The following is an 18,675-nucleotide window of genomic DNA, read 5'->3' as shown; positions in this document are numbered from 1 at the left end:
TGGAGTGGTCCTAGATCAAGGTGAGGGGGCAGGACCTTTAGACTTTCCACATTGACCACTCAATGGATGCAGGGGACATAATCAAAGACAAGGCAGCTCCCTTCGGCTAAGAGCAAAAATCAATGGACTAAAATCGAGGTGTTGGCAGGGTTCCATTCCCTTCTGGAGGCTGTAGGGGAAAATCTATCCCTGTGCCTTTGCCAGCTTCTAGAGGTTGCCCATATCCCTTGCTCCTGGCCTCCTTCCTCCATCCCCAATGCCAGCAATATCACACATGTCTCATCTTCCTCACATCTCTTTCTGACCTCAGAGGGGAAATGCGCTCTTCTTTTAAGGACTATGTGATTAGATAGGGCCCCCCTGCGTGATCCAGGCTCAGTTCTCCATCTCTAGGTCCTTAACCTTACTCACACGTACAAAGTACCTTTTGCCATGTAAGGTAACATATTACAGGTGCCAGGGAACAGGATGTAGACATTGGGGGGTGCGGGGACCATTATTCTGCCTACCACAATCTGTATTAAACATTTTTGCAAGAATACTTTATATGTTCATAGCTGCATTATTCATAATATCCAGAAAGTAAAACAACTCAAATGTCCAGCAACTGATGAATGGATAAATAAAATGCAGTATATTCACACAATGGAATACTGTTTGGCCATAAAAAGGAACGAAGTACTGGTTCATACTATAACATAGATGAGCCTTGAAAACATTATGCTAAGTTAAAACCAATGACCACATATGTATGATTCCATTTATATGAGATATCTAGAGTAGGCAAATCTATAGAAACATAAAATTGAGGGGCACCTGGGTGGCTCAATCTGTTAGGCATCCGACTCTTGATTTCAGCTCAGGTCCTGATCTCAGGGTCGTTGGGGCATGAAAAACAAAAAACAAAAAAAAGGGGGCACCTGGGTGGCTCTGTCCATTGAGCATCCGACCCTTGATTTAGGCTCAAGTCATGATCTCAGGGTCATGAGATTGAGCCCCGTGTTGGGCTCTGCACTCAGTACGGAGTCTACTTGAGATTCTCTCCCTCTGCCCCTTCTCTCTCTCTCTCTCTCAAATAAATAAATAAAATCTTTAAAAAAATAAAATTGATTAGTAGTTTCCATAGTAGTAGTTTTTTGTTTTTTTTTTTAAGATTTTGTTTATTTGACAGAGAGAGACACAGCGAGAGAGGGAACACAAGCAGGGGGAGTGGGAGAGGGAGAAGCAGGCTTCCCGCGAAGCAGGGAGCCCGATGTGGGGCTTGATCCCAGGACCCTGGGATCACGACCCGAGCTGAAGGCAGACGCTTAACGACTGAGCCACCCAGGTGCCCTAGGAACTATATTTTTAACCGGTGCTTCAGAAAAGTTATCTACCTTACAGGAATAATACTACCATTCAAGAATGTTATAAAAATGAAATTAGAATATGATATATTTAGTAAATTATAAACATGGTGGGTAGAAAAATGTCCCTTCCCCCCAACCCAAGAAAGATGTCCACGTACTAATCCTTGGAACCTGTGACTAAGTTACCTCACATGGCAAAAGCAATTTTGTAGATGTGATTAAGTTTAAGAATCTAGAGATGGGGGAGTTTATTCTAGGTTATCCAGGTGGGCCCAACCTAATCACAGCAGAGAACTTTTCCCTGAGGTCAGAGAGAAATGTGACGACATTGCTGGCTTTGAAGATGAAAGAAGGGGCCACAAGTCAAGGAACGTGTTGGCCTCATGAAGATGGAAAAGATAAGGGAAGGGACTCTCCTTTACAGTCTCCAGAAAGAACACAGCACTGCTGATCCCTTGATCTTCGCCCAATAAAACCCATGTTGGACTTCTAACCTATGTTAACTGTTTAAGCCACTAAATTTATAGTAATTTAGTATAGCAGCAATGGAAAACTCATACAGTGAGGCACACAGAACTCTGCGAGCATGACAGAAACAAGTGAAATAGTCTGAATACAGTAAAACCCACATTTCCCCAGCCTTTGGGTAAAAGCACAGCTACATTAAAAACATGAATACATTCCACTGACTTCTCCCCCACCTACTCATGCCGGCAGATTGTCGGTCCCTGCTAAACAGTCCCTAAAGCATTTCTGGGAGTGCCCAGGGAGTGTCTATGTTCATGAAATAATCTGTTTATGAAATAATCCGTTTCCAAGTAATGTAGGTAAATCCACCAAATTACTCTTAAGAATTGCTTTGCTGGCCAGGCTCCAGTCTCCTCAGGGGACCAGCCCTGCTATATAGGACACCAGTCCTTGCCAAGTACTCACCCCACCCCTTTGGTCACCAGACTTCTGGAAGGCACTCCCCCCCCCCCCCATATGCTGGAGCCTTTAAACTGAAAAACCTGCTCTGGGGTCATCTGTACAGGATGGCCTCTGGCCTCTCCCTTTTTGCACCCCCCCACAAGAGCAGTCTCAAGGCAGTACTCGAGGGCCCTCAATGTTTTATAGATGCTGTAATGTACTTAGTCTTTTTGTCCTCCTAGCCCCTAACTCTGCTTTCCACAGGCATCAGACGCAAGTCCAGTAGAGGCCAGGGAGGTAGGCAAATCACAATGTACTCAGAATGATCCACTACAACTAAATCCCAAATCAAGTTACTACGGGTTCCTTCTGCCCTAAGGCAAAATTCTTTCCCCAAGTCCCTTTGCAGTCCCTTAGCAAGTAGGTTTCAGGCATAACTATCACACAGGTTTGACAGGTGTGCCCAGATATGACCAGATTCCACTAGGACTGTATGAAGAAGGCAGTCTACAATTGGGACAGCATAAGTGTTTCTCCCTCAAGGAGATTCAAGAATTTAAAGGTAGATCATGTTGAATTGGGAAAAGACCTTGGAAGTCAGGGCAACAGGGAGCCCCTGAAAGGTTGGTTTTTTGTTTTTGTTTTTGTTTTGAGCCCCTGATATTTTAAGAAGTGCTGGAGACTGAATGCTTGTGTCCTCCCCACCCCCCAAAATTCATATATTGAAACCTAATCCCTACTGTGATGGTATCTAACGGTAGGCCTTTCGGAGGTCCAGTGTGTGGGATTTTTCCACACCACCAAGCAATTAATTCAACTCCTGTGGACACTGACCAGGTGTCCCGCAAACTTAACTCAATTCTGTCATTACCTACCTGGAAATAACATCAGATCCCATAAGCTAAGGGTTCAGTCCCACAACACTGCTCCCATTTCAGATGCCAATTACAAGTCCAGGTTGTCACATGTGCTTCTGACCACTGGCTATAAATTGGAGGTTCCCGCAACCCCTTCCTTGGGTTCGATTCTCTGCTAGAGCGGCTCACAGAACTCAGGAAACCAGTTTACTTACTAGATTACTGGTATATTACAAAGGATGTTAAAGGATGTGAATGAACAGCCAAATTAAGAGATACATAGTGAAGGTCCTGAATGTAAGAGCTTTTGTCCCCATGGAGTTTGGGGCACGGTACAGGATTCATTCTGGTTCATCCTTCTGGGTTTTTATGGAGGCTTCATTACATAGGCATAGTTGATTAAATTGTTGGCCATTGGTCACTGAACTCAATCTCCAACCCCTCAAGCCTCCCCAGAGATTGGGGGATGGAGGTGGAACTGAAAGCTCCAAACTTCAAATCATGTGGTTGCTTCTCCTGGCAACCAGCCCCCACCATTAAGCTACCTAGGGACTTTCCAAAAGTCACTTCATTAACATTTAAAAAAGACACCTTTTTCCTCTCATCACTTAGGGAACTCCAAGGGTTTTAGGGGCTCTGTGCCCAGTATGATTCCTCGATTTCTAAATCAGGTCACTGGGTAGTGAAAGGCACATAGATAAGAGAATCACATGATAGTGGAGAGTGAGGTAAAACGAGTTATGTCTTGGATATGTTGAGTTAATGTGTCTGTGGGGGAATCCCAGCGACGTTAGTAGGCAGATGAATGTAAAGATGGAGTGCTCAAGGGGCACCTGGCTGGCTCAGTTGGTAGAGCGTGTGACTCTTGATCTTGGGGTTGTGAACTCAAGCCCCATCTTGGACCTAGAGCTTACTTAAAAAATAAAAACTCTAAAAAAAAAAAAAAGAAAGAAAGGAACAGGCAGTTGGATACCTAAGGTAGGAGTTCAAGGGAGAAAGGTTTAGCCTGAAGATATACATCTGGGAATTATCGGAATACAGTGATCTAGTATTTAAAGCCAGGAGACTACATGAAATCCTCAGGGGAACGTGCGTAGCCACGACCAAGAATTGCGCTCTGAGGCATTCCAACGTTAAGAGGTATGGGGAAAAGAGAAGCAACTAGCAAAGGAGTCTGAAAAGTAAGTTTGTGAAATGAGAGGAAATCAAGAGAGTGTGGTGTCCTGAAAGCCATTGTGAAGAAAGTGGGCAAGAAAGCAATTAATTGGTCAAATGCTGCAGGTGGTTAAGTAAGTTTAGGAATCAGAGTTCAGGGGCACCTGGCTGGCTCAGTCTATAAAGCATGCAACTCTTGATCTCAGGCTCATGAGTTGGAGCCGCATGTTGAGTGTAGAGATTACTTAAAAAAAAAAAAAAAAGGAATGAGAGTTCAGTGTTAGATAAAAATGGATGTCACTGGAGATCTTGAAAAAAAGCCGTTTCAGTACAGCAACAGGCGCCAAAGCCCGATAAAAGCGGATTTAAGAGAGACTGAAAGAAAAGAAATTAAACAGAAAGCTCTTGAATTCTGCTGTGGCAATGAAGAGGAGCTCTGAAGTAGCAGATAGTAGCCAGAGAGTGGAGATCAAATGAGGAGTTTTTTGTGTGTGGCAGGAAGGAGAAATAACAGCATGTTTGTGTGCTTGGGGAAACAATTCCGTAAATTGGGGGGGGGGGGGGCAGAACTGAAGATGTAGGAGAGAGAACTGCTGGAATGGTGTCCTTGAGCAGGGGTAAATGTAAAAAGGTTGTTCTTCCACAAGTTCAAGGACAGTTCAATTTATAGTAACAGGAGAGGAAGGCAGGTAGGGAGAGGTGGTAGTGGGGAAAATTCTCTTTTGATTTTATCAATTTTCTAAGTGAAAAAGCAAGCTGAGAGTGAGGAGGAGGGGGAAGATGTTGCAGGTTACAGAAGTTGTGAAATACTCATCTAGGACAGTAAGTGGACAAGGGAAACACAATGTGTTTGCTGGGTAGCAGTATGGACCCACTGGAGGTTTAGAATCATGATGGAGGTAGAGGAAGGCATGTCTGATGATTGTATATTTTTCTCCAGCCCTGTTCAGCTGCAGACTTGGCTTCAATCAAGGTTCTAGTTTTTACCAGAGGATAATGAAGAGAGCTAGGCAAAGGAGTAATTTAAATGGAATTTAAGCAGAGCAAGAAGGGAATCTCAAGGAAATGGGGGACAGTGAAAAGGTGGTAGAACAATGGATCCTAGGTGGGATGGAGGGATTGCATTGCTAGAATTGGAGTCCTAGGAGCAAGCTGGAAAGATGGGGGATGGGGGGGACTGGTCGGAATAGGATCAATGAAACAGAGAATGATAGAGAAGGGTTGCATTCACTGCTGACGGTAAGAGTAACATTTGCTTAACAAACGGTGACTATCAAGGAAAAACCCTTTTCCCCTGAAAATCAGCATTTTTCCCCAATACTGAGCATCCTCTGTGTCCTAGATACGGGTAAAGCCACAGTATCTTCCAAACATCCAGATCAGGAATGGAACGAAAGGCAAATTCCTTTCCCGAATGCAAGTGAGCAGCATTTATATAACCGCAGCAAGCTGCATCAACGTTTCATTGAAGGCATTACGTTTCAGAACCCAAGAATACACGAATAGTCTCTTGAAAAGATTCCAACACAAAAAAATCTCTCCCCAGTACTCGCCCTCTCCCCATCCCACGTGTCGCTGAAGGCCGAAAAGGAGACCAGGCGATTTACAGGCTGCCACCCCAACGCAGGGAAGGCTGACCGCGAACTCGGAACCCGGCAGAGGGCGCTAAGCTGCCCGGACTCCCCGGACCTCGCCCCTCCCGGGAAGCTCAGCCCCGCCGCCCGCCGCCTGCCGCCCACGCCCGGGTTTTCAAAATGGAAACAAACCCGGCCCCGCCCCCTGCCCCGAGGACGCCGGGAAAAGGGTACCGCCCCCCCCCCCGGGCGGGGGTGTCCCAGCCGGCAAGGCGAAGGTTCCCGCAAGCAGAGTCGGCTACCCCTGCCACTTTCTCCTCTGGCTTCCTCCCTGTCCACTCTCGTTCTCCAGCCAACTGACTGGAAGCCTCGCAACGGGCTGTTGTACCCTCCCTTCTCCGCAGGCTTCCTCACCTGTCTGCAACTCCGCCCGCCCCGGAAGTGACGATAGCCGCCCGGCCTAGCTCGCGTCCCGTCGGGCTTTGCGGCGGCGGCGGGAAGATGGCGGCGGCGGGAGCCCTGGAACGGAGCTTCGTGGAGCTCAGCGGTGCTGAGCGCGAGAGGCCGAGACACTTTCGGGAATTCACAGTTTGCGGCATTGGTACGAAAGCAGCCAAAGAGGACGCGATCCGATCCTTCCCCTCGGGCTCCTCCCATGGGTCCTTAAATCTCTGACCCCGGGTTCATACTCCTCTAAGTCCACATGCCTATATCCCCGGGATCAGAGCTTCCGTAGTGTCCTACGTCGTCCTCCTTTCTTCCCTTTCTCTTTGTATAGATTGTCAGTCGTCACCCTCTGCTTTCTCAGCGCCCTCAGTCTCTGTCATCCCGAGATAACCAGGTGTGCAGGCTGACCACTTTCCTTTTGCAGGGACTGCAAATGCCTTGGCTGGAGCGGTGAAATACAGTGAGAGCGCGGGAGGCTTCTACTATATGGAAAGTGGCAAGTTGTTCTCCGTCACCAGAAACAGGTTCATTCATTGGTAAGAGCTGTGTTCGCCGAACCCCCCTGGAAGGTCGGATTGTTGGGCCTTTGAGTTTTTGCGGCTATTGCCAAAGTGTCATTCTCCGAGGCGGTAATGGACAGTCAGGAAAAGAGAAAGACTGTTTTCTCTTGATTTCTGAATCAGGAGAAAATTAAGGGGACACAGAGTTCTAGTAGCGGTGCCCTTCCAGGCAGCACCAAAAGCAGAGGAAATAAAGCTTATGGGATGAAGCCCCAAAGACCAGTTTTAAACTTGAACTCATTGTGTTTTTATAGTGTTTTACAGCTTCCTTCATTCTACAAATACATTTGAGCTTCTTCATGTCAGGCACTGTGCTAAGTTTACTAGAGATGACGTGGTGAACAAAAGCAACCATCATTTCCATCATGGAAGATGTTGTAGCTGTTTGAGAATAGATGTGGAGACACCTTTCATGGGGCAATTTTATGAAGGAAAAAGACACTAAAGTAAGGGACCACAACATAGGTGTATAAACATAAATTTTTCATACTTGCCTCAGAAGAAAAATATAGGGGCTGTGAGAGGCTAAAGAGAGGACCAAATGTTATTGGTGGGGCAGGGAAGGCTTTCACGGATATCACATTTAACCTGAGATCTGTAGGATGAAAAGTTGCCCAGGTGGGTGGTTGGGGAGAGAGCAGTCAGCACGTAGGATCACCATATGCAAAATCCATGAAGTAGAAAGACCTGGGCAGATTTGAGGAACTGACTGGAAGTCTGTGTGGCTTAAGTGCAGTGGGTGAAATGGAAAGTGATGTGAGAGATGCTGAGAGGGGGTGGTAAACAGGACTCAGATCCTTCCTGACAACTTTGGATTTTTTTCCCAAGTACACTGAGTAATCATTGAAGGGTCTTAAAGAGTTACTAACTCTTTACTAACATAATCAAAATTGCATAAAGAAAAAATCAGTTTACTTCATGGAAAATGAATTTGGATTAGATAGGTATAATTAAAAAAAAAAATTCTTGCTCTTATGATGGACCAAGTAAGAGATGCTGGTGGCTCAATTGTGGGAGTAGCTTGGAAAGGAGAAATAGATGGATTTGAGATGCATTCAGAAGGTAGCTTTACATTTTTCCGCCATCTTTCCGTGCCGCCATAATGGTGCACATGAATGTCCTGGCAGATGCTCTCAAGAACATTAACAATGCTGAAAAGAAAGGCAAACACCGGGTTGTTAGGCTATGCTCCAAAGTCATCGTCCAGTTTCTCACAGTGATGACGAAGCATGGTTACATTGGCGAATTTGAAATCATTGATGATCACAGAGCAGGGGAAATTGTTGTGAACCTCACGGGCAGGTTAAACAAATGTGGAGTGATCAGCCCCAGATTTGATGTACAGCTCAAGGATCTAGAAAAATGGCAGAATAACCTGCTCCTGACCCACCAGTTTGGTTTCATTGTACTGACAACTCAGCTGGCGTCATGGACCATGAAGAAGCAGGACAAAACACACAGGAGGGAAAATCCTGGGGTTCTTTTTCTAGGGATGTAATATGTGCGAATAAAATGCCTCAATGGGGGGGAAAAAAGGTAGCTTTGCTAGGACTTGGTGATAGACTGAATGTGGGGTAAAAGATGGGAAGGGACATGGAGGGAGCAAAGACAGTTTCCTGGTTTCTGGTATGACTAACAAGATACTGGGTGGCAGGGTTGCCTTTTATATGCAGAAGATGGATTTTGGAGAGGTGTGAATAATTCTTTCAGATATATTAAATTTGAAGTACCCATGTAGCAGCCCTTCAGAAATGCCATGTAGGCATTGAAATTTATAGGTCCGAGGCTCTGAAAAGAGACCTGTGTTGACATACAAATCTCATTTAAGAAATACTTTTTAGTGCCTAATATGTTCTAGTCCGTGTTTAGGGACTGAGAATACAGCAGGGAACAAAACAAAGTCCCTGCCCTCGTGGAGGCAGATAGGCAATAAACAACAGTAATCCCCCAAAATAAGTAAGTACAGTTTGTCCAGTGATAAGTGGAATAGAGAACAGGGAAGGAAGGTTAGAGGGAAGGGGGATGCCTGCAGGAGTTGATCTTTTTTTTTGGGAAAGACCCAGTGATAAGTTGACATTTGAACAGAGGAAGTAGATATCTGGGGAATAAGATTTTCAGGTAGAACCTTCCAAGAAAAAGGAACCAAAATGCAAAGAACCTTGAGACAGGAGCTTGTTTGTTAGGTTCAGAGAATGGCAAGGAGCCAGGAGTCTGCAGCTGAATGATCAAAGGATAGATTAATAAAGTAGCTGAGGGTCAAATCAGGGTTTTGTTGGTAATTTTAAGGCTTTGACTTTTACTCTGAATTAGATGGCGAGAAGTCATTGAAGGGTTTTAAGTGGAGGAATGACATGATCTCAATTGTGATTTTAGAACATCTCAACATTTTAGATGTTGAGAACAGAGTATAGCAGGGAAAGGGTAGAAGCAGGGAGACCAATTAGGAGGTTGGTGCCACAGTCTAGACAAGAGGTAATGGCAGCTTAGACCAGGGTGGCATTGGTAGAGGCAGTGAGAAATATTCTGATTGTGGCTCTGCTTTAAAGATGAGTTTGTTATGGGGTGCCTGGGTGGCTCAGTCGGTTAAGTGTCTGCCTTCAGCTCAGGTCAAGATCCCGGGGTCCTGGGATCAAGCCCTGAGTCAAGCTCCCGATCAGCAGAGAACCTGCTTCTCCCTCTGCCCCTCACCTGGCTCGTGTACTCTCTCTCACTCTCTCTCTCAAATAAATAAATCTTTAAAAAAAAAAAATCAGATATAGAGTATACAGAAAAAGTCAAGGGTGACCTCCAGATTTTTGGCTTGAGCAACTGGAAGTTAGAAAGATGCTGTTAATTGAGTTGGGAAAGAGTGCAGGTAAAGCAGGTGTTTTTTAGGTTTGCTAGTCTAAGCATTCTGTTTTGGACAGGTTTCATTTGAAATCCCTGTTAGATATCCAAGTGGAAGTGTTGAAACAACCAGTTCAGTGGAAAGTTTGGGCTGAAGTTACAGATTTGGGAATTGCTGGCATTAGATGGCATTTAAAGCTGTTACACTGAATGAGATCACCTAGAGATCACCTGCACTATTGGCATTTGGGGCCAGAAAAGTCTTTGTTGTAGGGGACTGCCCTGTACATTGCAGGGTATTGAGCAGCATCCCTGGTCTCTACACACTTCAGACCAATAGCAGCCCCCTCCCAGTTGTGACAAGCAAAAATATCTCCAGATAACTGTTAAATGTCCTTAGGGAGTGGGGTAGAATGGCCCCCTGCTGAAAACTTGTATAGATGAGAAAAAGAGGTCTGAGGACTAAACACTGGGGCACTCCAATATTTAGGAAGATACGGAGACTGGGAAGGAATAACTAGGGAAGTAAAGAGTTGAAAGAAAAGAGAGTGGTATCCCAGAAGCTAACGGAAATATTTCAAGGAGAAGAAGAATGAAAAACTGTTAAATACTGCATATAAGTCAGAGAAGTGAAAATAGACCTTTGAATGGTGGAGATCATTGGTGACCTTGTCAGAAACTGAGCTCTGGAGAGAAGAAGAGGACAGGAATTGTGAGAACAAAACAGCTCTCTTAAGGAGCATTACTGTGAGAGAAGCAGAGGAGTCAAATGGTAGCAGGAGGACAATGCAAAGGTGTGGAAGAAATATACCAGTGTATTTATATGCAGTCAAGGGCAATCACTAGAGGAGGGGAATTGAAGAAAGTGAGATATTTGAAAAAGTATAGATATGGCAGAGGAAGTGTGGGAGAGTGACTGAGCAGGAGCTAGGCTTCAAGGAATGAAACAGGACTGTAGGGAACTGCAGTGGGCAAGGATCGCAGGTGGTATCTGGTTGCACACACTTGAGAGCTGAGTGGTTTGGGCAGGGAGGGAGGAACAATGACCCAGAGTGGTAGTGGGGAGCAAGCAAGACATCTGTGCCCTACCTTGAGGCACCCCCTAAAGGGAGTGTGGTAGAGAAAGCTTACCACCACTAGAGAGGGCTCCAGGGGTGTCCTCAGGCAAGATCCAGGACCCAGCTTTAACCACAAGGCAGGAAGGTGAAGCAGTTGTTCAGAGATCAGGTTGAGGATCCAGAAACTTGTGCTGATGACATACCATGAGTTAGCAGAAAGGAGCCCTAGGAAATCATCAGAATTCACGTGGTGCATACAGGTTTTTTTTTTTTTTTTTTTAAGGTTTTATTTATTTATTTGACAGGGAGAGACACAGCAAGAGAGGGAACACAAGCAGGGGGAGTGGGAGAGGGAGAAGCAGGCTCTCCGCTGAGCAGGGAGCACGATGCGGGGCTCGATCCCAGGACCCTGGGATCATGACCTGAGCTGAAGGCAGGCTTAACGACTGAGCCTGCATACAGGGGCATACAGTTTTGGGAGTGGATGAGATGTGCTTTGAGAGAATGTGTACAGTGAGCAGATAAGATGACCCAGGAACAGGGTTTGAGAAATAAAAAGTAGGCATCAGGTCAAAGAGGAGAGGGAGCACCTAGAGATGGGGGAATGAAACCAGGAGAGGGTGGTATCATGGAAGTCAAGAAAGAGACTTTTCAGGACAACATGGTCAAGTGTGTAGAATGCTGCAAAGCGGTCAAGTAAGAACAGGACTGAGGAATCCATTGGGATTGGTGTGACGACCTTGGTGAGAAGAGGGCAGGCTGAAGAGTATGAGGGAGGTGAGGAAATAGACAAGGTGTGGCCATGGAGGGGAAAGGAGAGATTGGGGTAGCCGGGTCGGGGCAGGAACAGGGTGATGGAAGGGGAGAGACCAGGGAAGAGCATACGTGAATGTAGAGAGAAGGCTTTGGAGGAAGGAGAGAGGGACGCAGGAGGGGTATACGTGAGAAAGTTAGAGATTGCCCTTGAATTGCTGGAAGGAGATGTGCTCTTTGGGGGCAGATGCAGGCAGTATGGTAAACAAGGTGATGAAAAGTTAGGGCTTTCCCAGCATGGTGTTTTCTATGATCCAAGGCTACCATATGGCAGAGATGCGCCTGAAGAAGTCTGCCCTGCATCCTACCTAGCAGGAATAAGTCACAGAAGGGGAAAGAGTCACATTTATTAAGGTCACTGTAGTATGATGCTATGATACTAATAGTGGAGGCCACATTCCACTGCAAGTAATGGGGGGTGTGGTGTGAATTGTCTTTATAGGGGGCTTAATTGCGTTGAGTATCATTGTTCTAAATAAATGGGTCATCAAGTTTGGAAATGCCTCCATTGAACAGAGACTATAATAAGATTTGAATTTTATATTGTGCTGTGTTTTGTAAACGAATATACTGTGATGGTTTGGATTGTAAAATTGATCTGAATTTGTTTACCCAAAACATTCAACTTGGGAAAGTTCACTTGGAAACTATTCCCATATATTTCAAAGCAACAGTCAATTAGAAAGAAAAGCATAAACTTTGTGAACAAATGTCTCTTTTTTAATAGGAAGACCTCTGGAGATACATTGGAGCTGGTGGAAGAGTCACTGGACGTAAATCTGTTGAATAATACAGTTCGCCTCAAATTCCAAAATTGCAGCCTCTTACCTGGAGGGGTTCATGTCTCTGAGACTCAGAATCATGTGATAATCTTGATATTAACAAATCAAACAGTGCACAGATTACTCTTACCACACCCTTCCCGGATGTATAGGAGTGTAAGTTGGTTAAGGGTAATATCCTTTATTTCTCAGATTACTCTGGCTGTCAGAAATTTAATGCTGGAGCAGTGTCCTTTGGAAATTGAAGGAAAATTGGATTTGTAACCTCTCACCAAGCATACTTTGATAGTTACTATTTAAAATGATCAGGCACATTTTAAGTTGAAGAAATAATTTTTATTAAAATTAGCTTTCTTTTTAGGCTAATTCATTTCTTACTTTAAAGATTTTTGTAGGGGCACCTGGGTGTCTCAGTCGGTTAAACATCTGACTTTGCCTCAGGTCATGATCTCGGGGTCCTGGGATTGAGCCCTGCCTCAGGCTCCTTGCTGAGCGGGGAGTCTGCTTCTCCCTCTCCCTCTGCCCCTCACCCTGCTCATGCTCGAGCTCACGAGCTCTCTCTCTCTCAAATGAATAAATAAAATCTTAAAAGAAAAAAAAGCTTTTGTAGCAATTGAAAGGAACTGAGCAAAATTCAGCTTGTTTTGATTTAACAGGTTTTTCTTTTTCATTACTCCACAGGAGTTGGTAATTGAAAGTCAGATGCAGTCCATATTTACTGACATTGGAAAAGTTGATTTCAGGGATCCTTGCAACTCTCAGTTAATTCCAGCTGTACCTGGACTCTCCCCTAATTCTACCACCTCGGCAGCCTGGCTTAGCAATGATGGGGAGGCTCTGTTTGCTCTACCATCTGCTTCTGGGGGAATCTTTGTTCTTAAACTACCTCCTTATGACATACCTGGTAAGAAGGGGAACTGAACTTGGATTTAATTTTAAACAAGGAATGTTGGCATTAAAACCTTAGAAGTCCATACCCATCATCCATGGCAGGAATTGCTTCTACTCCCCCTGAAATGATCATTCAGTGTTGCTTGCCTAAGGAGTCTGTGATGCTTGTACTGTTTTTTTTCTGAGAAAGTAAGATTTTATACAGTGGATGAGGAATTGTAAACCTTTTTGGAGCGTGGGAAGATTGTAAATCAAATAGCTGTAAGATAGCTTATCCTAAGTCCTGTAGTAGAGAGGAGTTGACTACTTATCTGCCTTCAGGTTGAGGTTCTATAGTTAAAATAAATTAACTGACACGAGGAAGTTTTGCTGATAACCTCCTCCAAGTCACCACTATCTCTTGCCTGGATTATTGCATTAGCTTCCTAAATACCCTCAGACCTCTCCTTACCTCTCTACAGAGACTTCTGGGACAGACTGATACATTTAAAACCTTAGTAGAATCATGTCACTCCATTGCTTAAAGCCCTCTAGTGAGGGTTTGTTCTTCATCTCATGCTGAATAAACCCAAAGTCCTTACATTATCTTACAGTGACCCCCCCCTGCTGACTCTCTAACCTCAGCTTCTTTTTTTTTTTCCCCTCGCCTTCTGTGCACCAGTTTCATGCCTTCTTGCAGTTCCTTGAACATACCGATCACGCTCCTACGTCAGGGACTTTGCCTGAGACCGTCTTTCTCCAGCTACTAACTTGGCTTATTCCCTCAACTCCTCTGGGTCTTTACTCAGTGATCCCTCAGTGTGAGGCCTTCTCTGACCACCCTTTTCAAAATTGCACGTACACACGCACCTCCCGCCACAGCATTCACTGTACCCTTCCTGCTTTCACCTATTACCATTCTGCTTGATTTAGCTTCTGCCCTCCTCCCTGTGGGAATATAAGTTCCAAGACCACAGGTATTGTTTTATGTTTTATTTACTGCTAAATCTTCAGTACCTAGAACTGTGCCTGGCACATGAAAGGAAACCAATGTTTCTTTTGGAAAGAATGATTGTTCTGAGCAGCAATAGGGTTACTGTTTGTAAATGGCAAAAGTTTTCCCTAGGAATATGTTAGTGCTATTTTTATTGATCCAATAATGATTCAAAGTATTTTAAGTGGGATGTATGTGGATGGGCTGCATCCTAAAATTTCTTCATATAGAAATGTAGAAGCCTGTCACCTGTTCTAAGCACCTTATTCATGGGTGCATCCTTCTTGTTGGGTTTCTCTGAGTCTAACCAAGAGGTGCCTTGGATATCATTGGTCTGTTTTCAATCTCACAGGAATGGTGTCAGTTGTGGAACTGAAACAGAGTTCAGTAATGCAACGACTGCTTATAGGCTGGATGCCAACAGCCATCAGGTAAGTGGTGTCTGGTGGGAAAATCAGAGGGCCCAAGAATTTAATTTTTGCACTGGTCAGCACCTATTAGTCTTACTCCAAGGCAGATAAGCATTACACTGAAAAGGAGACGAGTCTGTAAAACATCACATTCTATCTGAGAGCCACACCTTGGACACCTTGATAGCAGAAAGTGATTTTCCGTATATATTCTCACAATATTCCATTCAGTGTTCTGCCCCGACTTATCAAATCCAATTTTATGTAATATTAGAAGTAGAAAGTTTTTGATGATTAGAAGTCTATTCCTGGGCGCCTGGGTGGTTCAGTCGTTAAGCGTCTGCCTTCGGCTCAGGTCATGATCCCAGGGTCCTGGGATTGAGCCCCGCATCGGGCTCCCTGCTCGGCGGGAGGCCTGCTTCTCCCTCACCCACTCCCCCCTGCTTGTGTTCCCTCTCTCTCTGTGTCTCTCTCTGTCAAATAAAATCTTAAAAAAAAAAAACAAAAAACTCTATTCCTGTGTTATATAGAGCCTTTTAAAATGTATCATAGTGGTTGATTGTAAATCAAGTAGAAAATACAGTTATCTTATACCAGTATGTAAACTCTTAGCTCCTTCTACTGATTAAGAGTGTACATTTATAACTTTGTTTTATCTTTTTAATTACAAATTCTAATCAGATATATTTATAACACTAAAACCCTAAAATTGGGTCTTATGTTTTTAGAGGTGATCAGGGACTTTCTGATCGTCCCTTCGCTCTTGCTGTTCATTGTGTCGAGCACGATGCCTTCATCTTTGCTCTGTGCCAGGATCACAAACTACGAATGTGGTCTTATAAGGTAAATGCTACATTTATAGTTACTATAAGCTAAAATAGGATTGTGAATTGTAAGAAAATTGAAATCAGTCTTGCTGTTTCTCTCAAAGATTATTAAGATCACTTAGTTTGGAAAGTATAGGCCATTTCTAGACTCAGTTCCATTTAGCTTTATTTTTCACACATTTGTCTTCTTTTTATATATATATTTTTTTAAATTATGAATCCTACAGAATTAAAATAGTGCAGAGAATACGCTTCACTTAAGAGGAACAAATGTTTTTTTAAAAAAGGAACAAATGTGTTTTTGAAATGCAAGTTGATAAAATAGTTTTTGTTTTTTTTAAAGGGTGAAGTGAAAGTTTATTAAGTGAAGGTGAGAGCAGAAAGGAAAGAAAGCTGTCTAGAGTGAGAGGGGTCCTAAATGGGTTGCCCTATAAAGTAGTTTTTAAGATTCATAAAACAGTTGATGGTTTTATTTATCAGACTGAAGAGATATTTTCATCTCAGCCTTTAAAAAACCCTGTAGTGTCCCTCAGCAGATAAAAGGGAAAGAGTGGTAGATGTAATGGATGTGCCTCCTTTCGAAAGGGAAGGAGTTTGTTTTCTAGCTTGGATATTCTTTGACACTACTTGTCGACTCATCTTGGGCAGGACCAGATGTGCCTGATGGCCGCCGACATGCTGGAGTATGTTCCCACGTTTAAAGACCTTCGGCTCGCCGCTGGGACTGGACATAAATTACGACTTGCTTATTCCCCTTCCATGGGACTCTACATAGGGGTGTACATGCATGTGCCCAAACAAGGACAGGTATGAAACACATAAGACCTCTGCCAAGCTATGCACTATGTACCGATGTGAGGAGGGGGCTGTATATTCATTGAGTCTGTTTAAGCTCTTCACACCAGCGTAGGTGTTTCAAGTGTTGTTTCTGTGGAAATGATGGGTTTTGTGTTAATACGTGAATTTAAAGATCTTGAAGAAGTCAGGATGAAAGGGAGTTGAGAGTTTAAAGGAATCTGAAAGGAAAAGTTAACCAAAGCTAAACAAGAAAGAGCCAATTTGGACGTCTGGGTGGAAAAATGGAATCATGAAAGGGACGTAGGTGTTACTAAGTGGTTGGAGGGAAGTTAATTTTTAGAAATAATTTTGCTCATCTTCCAAACATTAGTTGTTGTATGTAGATGAGGTATTTAGGATGTAATACAATGGTGTAATAATAGAGTAAACAACCATTTGTTGGATACTCTGTGTTTGGCATGATCCCTTACGTACATTAATAGCAAATGCTTGGACTGTGCTTACTCTGGGCTCTTACTCTACATACTTTACACATATTATCTGTTTAATCCTGATAACATTCCAGTGAGGGTAGGGTTTTTCCTCACTATGCTGGAGGTGCCCTTCTGGGTGCCCCCTTCACTTCTTTTGGGCTCTGATGCCCAACTACAGGTTGCCCCTCCCTCTGGATGCCTTCTTTACTCTATTTGGGCTGATACTCTGCAACTCCCTTTCAGAGGACACCCCCTCCCCTACTCGGGCTCTGATCACCAATACAGACTGCCAGTCTGTGTGGATACTCTCATCATCCTGCTTGAGTTCCCACCCTTCTACCTATGTGTGAAAGCCCTCATACCCTGCTCATGACCTACACCCGAAGCCAAAAATGGATACTCTTTTTACCACCTTGGGCTCTTTTTTTTTTTTTTTTTTTTTAAAGATTTATTTATTTGAGGGGTGCCTGGGTGGCTCAGTCGTTAGGCGTCTGCCTTTGGCTGAGGTCATGATCCCAGGGTCCTGGGATCCAGCCCTGCACTGGGCTCTCTGCTCAGCGGGAAGCCTGCTTCTCCCTCGCCCACTCCCCCTGCTTATGTTCCGTCTCTCGCTGTCTTTCTCTCTATCAAATAAATAAAATCTTTAAAAAAAAATTTAAAAAAAAAGATTTATTTGAGAGAGAGAAAGGGGAGAGCAGAGGGAGAGGGAGAGAAAGAATCCCAAGTAGACTCCCTGCTGAGTGCAGAGCCCAGCGCAGGGCTCGATCTCACAACCCTGAGATCATGACTTGAGCCAAAACCAGGAGTCGGACACTCAACCGACTGAGCCACCCAGGCGTCCTTTTACTGCCTTGGGCTCTTGATTCAGCCCATGACCCTGTCCTTGGTCTCAATTTCCTGGAGTAGCCCACAGAACTCAGGGAAACATTAACTTACAGTTGCCAGTTTACCATATGTTAAAGGATACAGATGAACAACTAGATGAAGGAGTATAGAGGATGAGTCCAGAAGGGTCCTGAGTTCAGAGGCCTCTGTCCCTGTCGTGTTGGGGTGTGCCACCCTTCTGGTACATGGATGTGTTCACCAATCTGGAAGCTCTCCCTATACCATACTATAGGAATTTTTATGGAGGCTTTATGACGTAGACGTGATCCATTATTAACTTGGTCTCTAGCCTCCCCCAGCCTCCCCAGAGAATGGGGTTGGGGCTGAAAGTTCCAAACTTCCAATCATGGCTTGGTCTTCCTGGTGACCAGCCCCCATCCTGAAGCTATCCAGGAGTTACCTCATTCGAACAAAAGGTGTTTCCAGAGCACCTGGCTGGCTCAGTTGGTAGAGCATGTGACTCTTGATCTCTAGGTGAGTTCAAGCCCCATGTTGGGTGTGGAGCCTACTTAAAAAAAAAAAAAAAAAAAGGCATTTATCACCCAGGAAATTCCAAAGGATTTAGGAGCTCTATATAAGATGCTCCTATCATTTCCATCACTCAGGAAAATACAAGCGTTTTAGCTCAGTATCAGGAGCTGGGGCAGAGACCAATATATATATTTCTTATTTGACAGATTCTGATAGAGATTATGTTGGTTCTGTAGATGATATTGGACAGTATTTCCATCTTAGCAATATTAAGTCTTTTGGTCCATAAACATGGGATGTTTTTCCATTTTTTTAGATCTTTAATTTTTTCTTTTTTTTATAATGTTTTATAGTTTTCAGAGTATAAGTTTTGCAGTTCTTTTGATCAGTTTATTTCTAGGTATTTTATTCCTTTTAATGCTAGTATAAATGAAATTATTGAAATGAAATTATTATTTTCTCAATTTAATTTTCAGATTTTATAATCCAAGTTTATAGAAATACAGTTGATTTTTATATATTGATCTTGTATCTTGCAACCTTGCCGAATTTTTCTATTCTTTTTTTTTCTATTCTAATAGTGTTACAGTGGAGTCCTTAGACTGTCTTATATACAA

At 43.8% G+C, this 18,675-nt stretch overlaps 1 protein-coding gene across 1 annotated transcript in view; it reads left to right on the top strand.

The window, feature by feature from the left end:
- Window positions 1-5,655: 5,655 nt before the first annotated feature.
- The window catches only part of NUP160 (nucleoporin 160), a 49,860-nt gene continuing 36,840 nt past the window's right edge, over window positions 5,656-18,675 (top strand). The window contains exons 1-8 of the mRNA XM_032414736.1: window positions 5,656-5,690; window positions 6,249-6,445; window positions 6,716-6,827; window positions 12,276-12,486; window positions 13,012-13,234; window positions 14,547-14,625; window positions 15,333-15,447; window positions 16,080-16,238. Coding sequence (XP_032270627.1) covers window positions 5,656-5,690; window positions 6,249-6,445; window positions 6,716-6,827; window positions 12,276-12,486; window positions 13,012-13,234; window positions 14,547-14,625; window positions 15,333-15,447; window positions 16,080-16,238 — 1,131 coding nt within the window. The remainder of the gene's footprint in view (window positions 5,691-6,248; window positions 6,446-6,715; window positions 6,828-12,275; window positions 12,487-13,011; window positions 13,235-14,546; window positions 14,626-15,332; window positions 15,448-16,079; window positions 16,239-18,675) is intronic.

The sequence above is a fragment of the Phoca vitulina genome, unplaced genomic scaffold (assembly GCF_004348235.1).
Source record: "Phoca vitulina isolate PV1807 unplaced genomic scaffold, GSC_HSeal_1.0 scaffold16, whole genome shotgun sequence".
NCBI classification, from domain to species: Eukaryota; Metazoa; Chordata; class Mammalia; order Carnivora; family Phocidae; genus Phoca; species Phoca vitulina.
The sequence above is the reverse complement of the archived record's forward strand: the minus strand, read 5'-3'. Positions and strand labels throughout refer to the sequence as shown.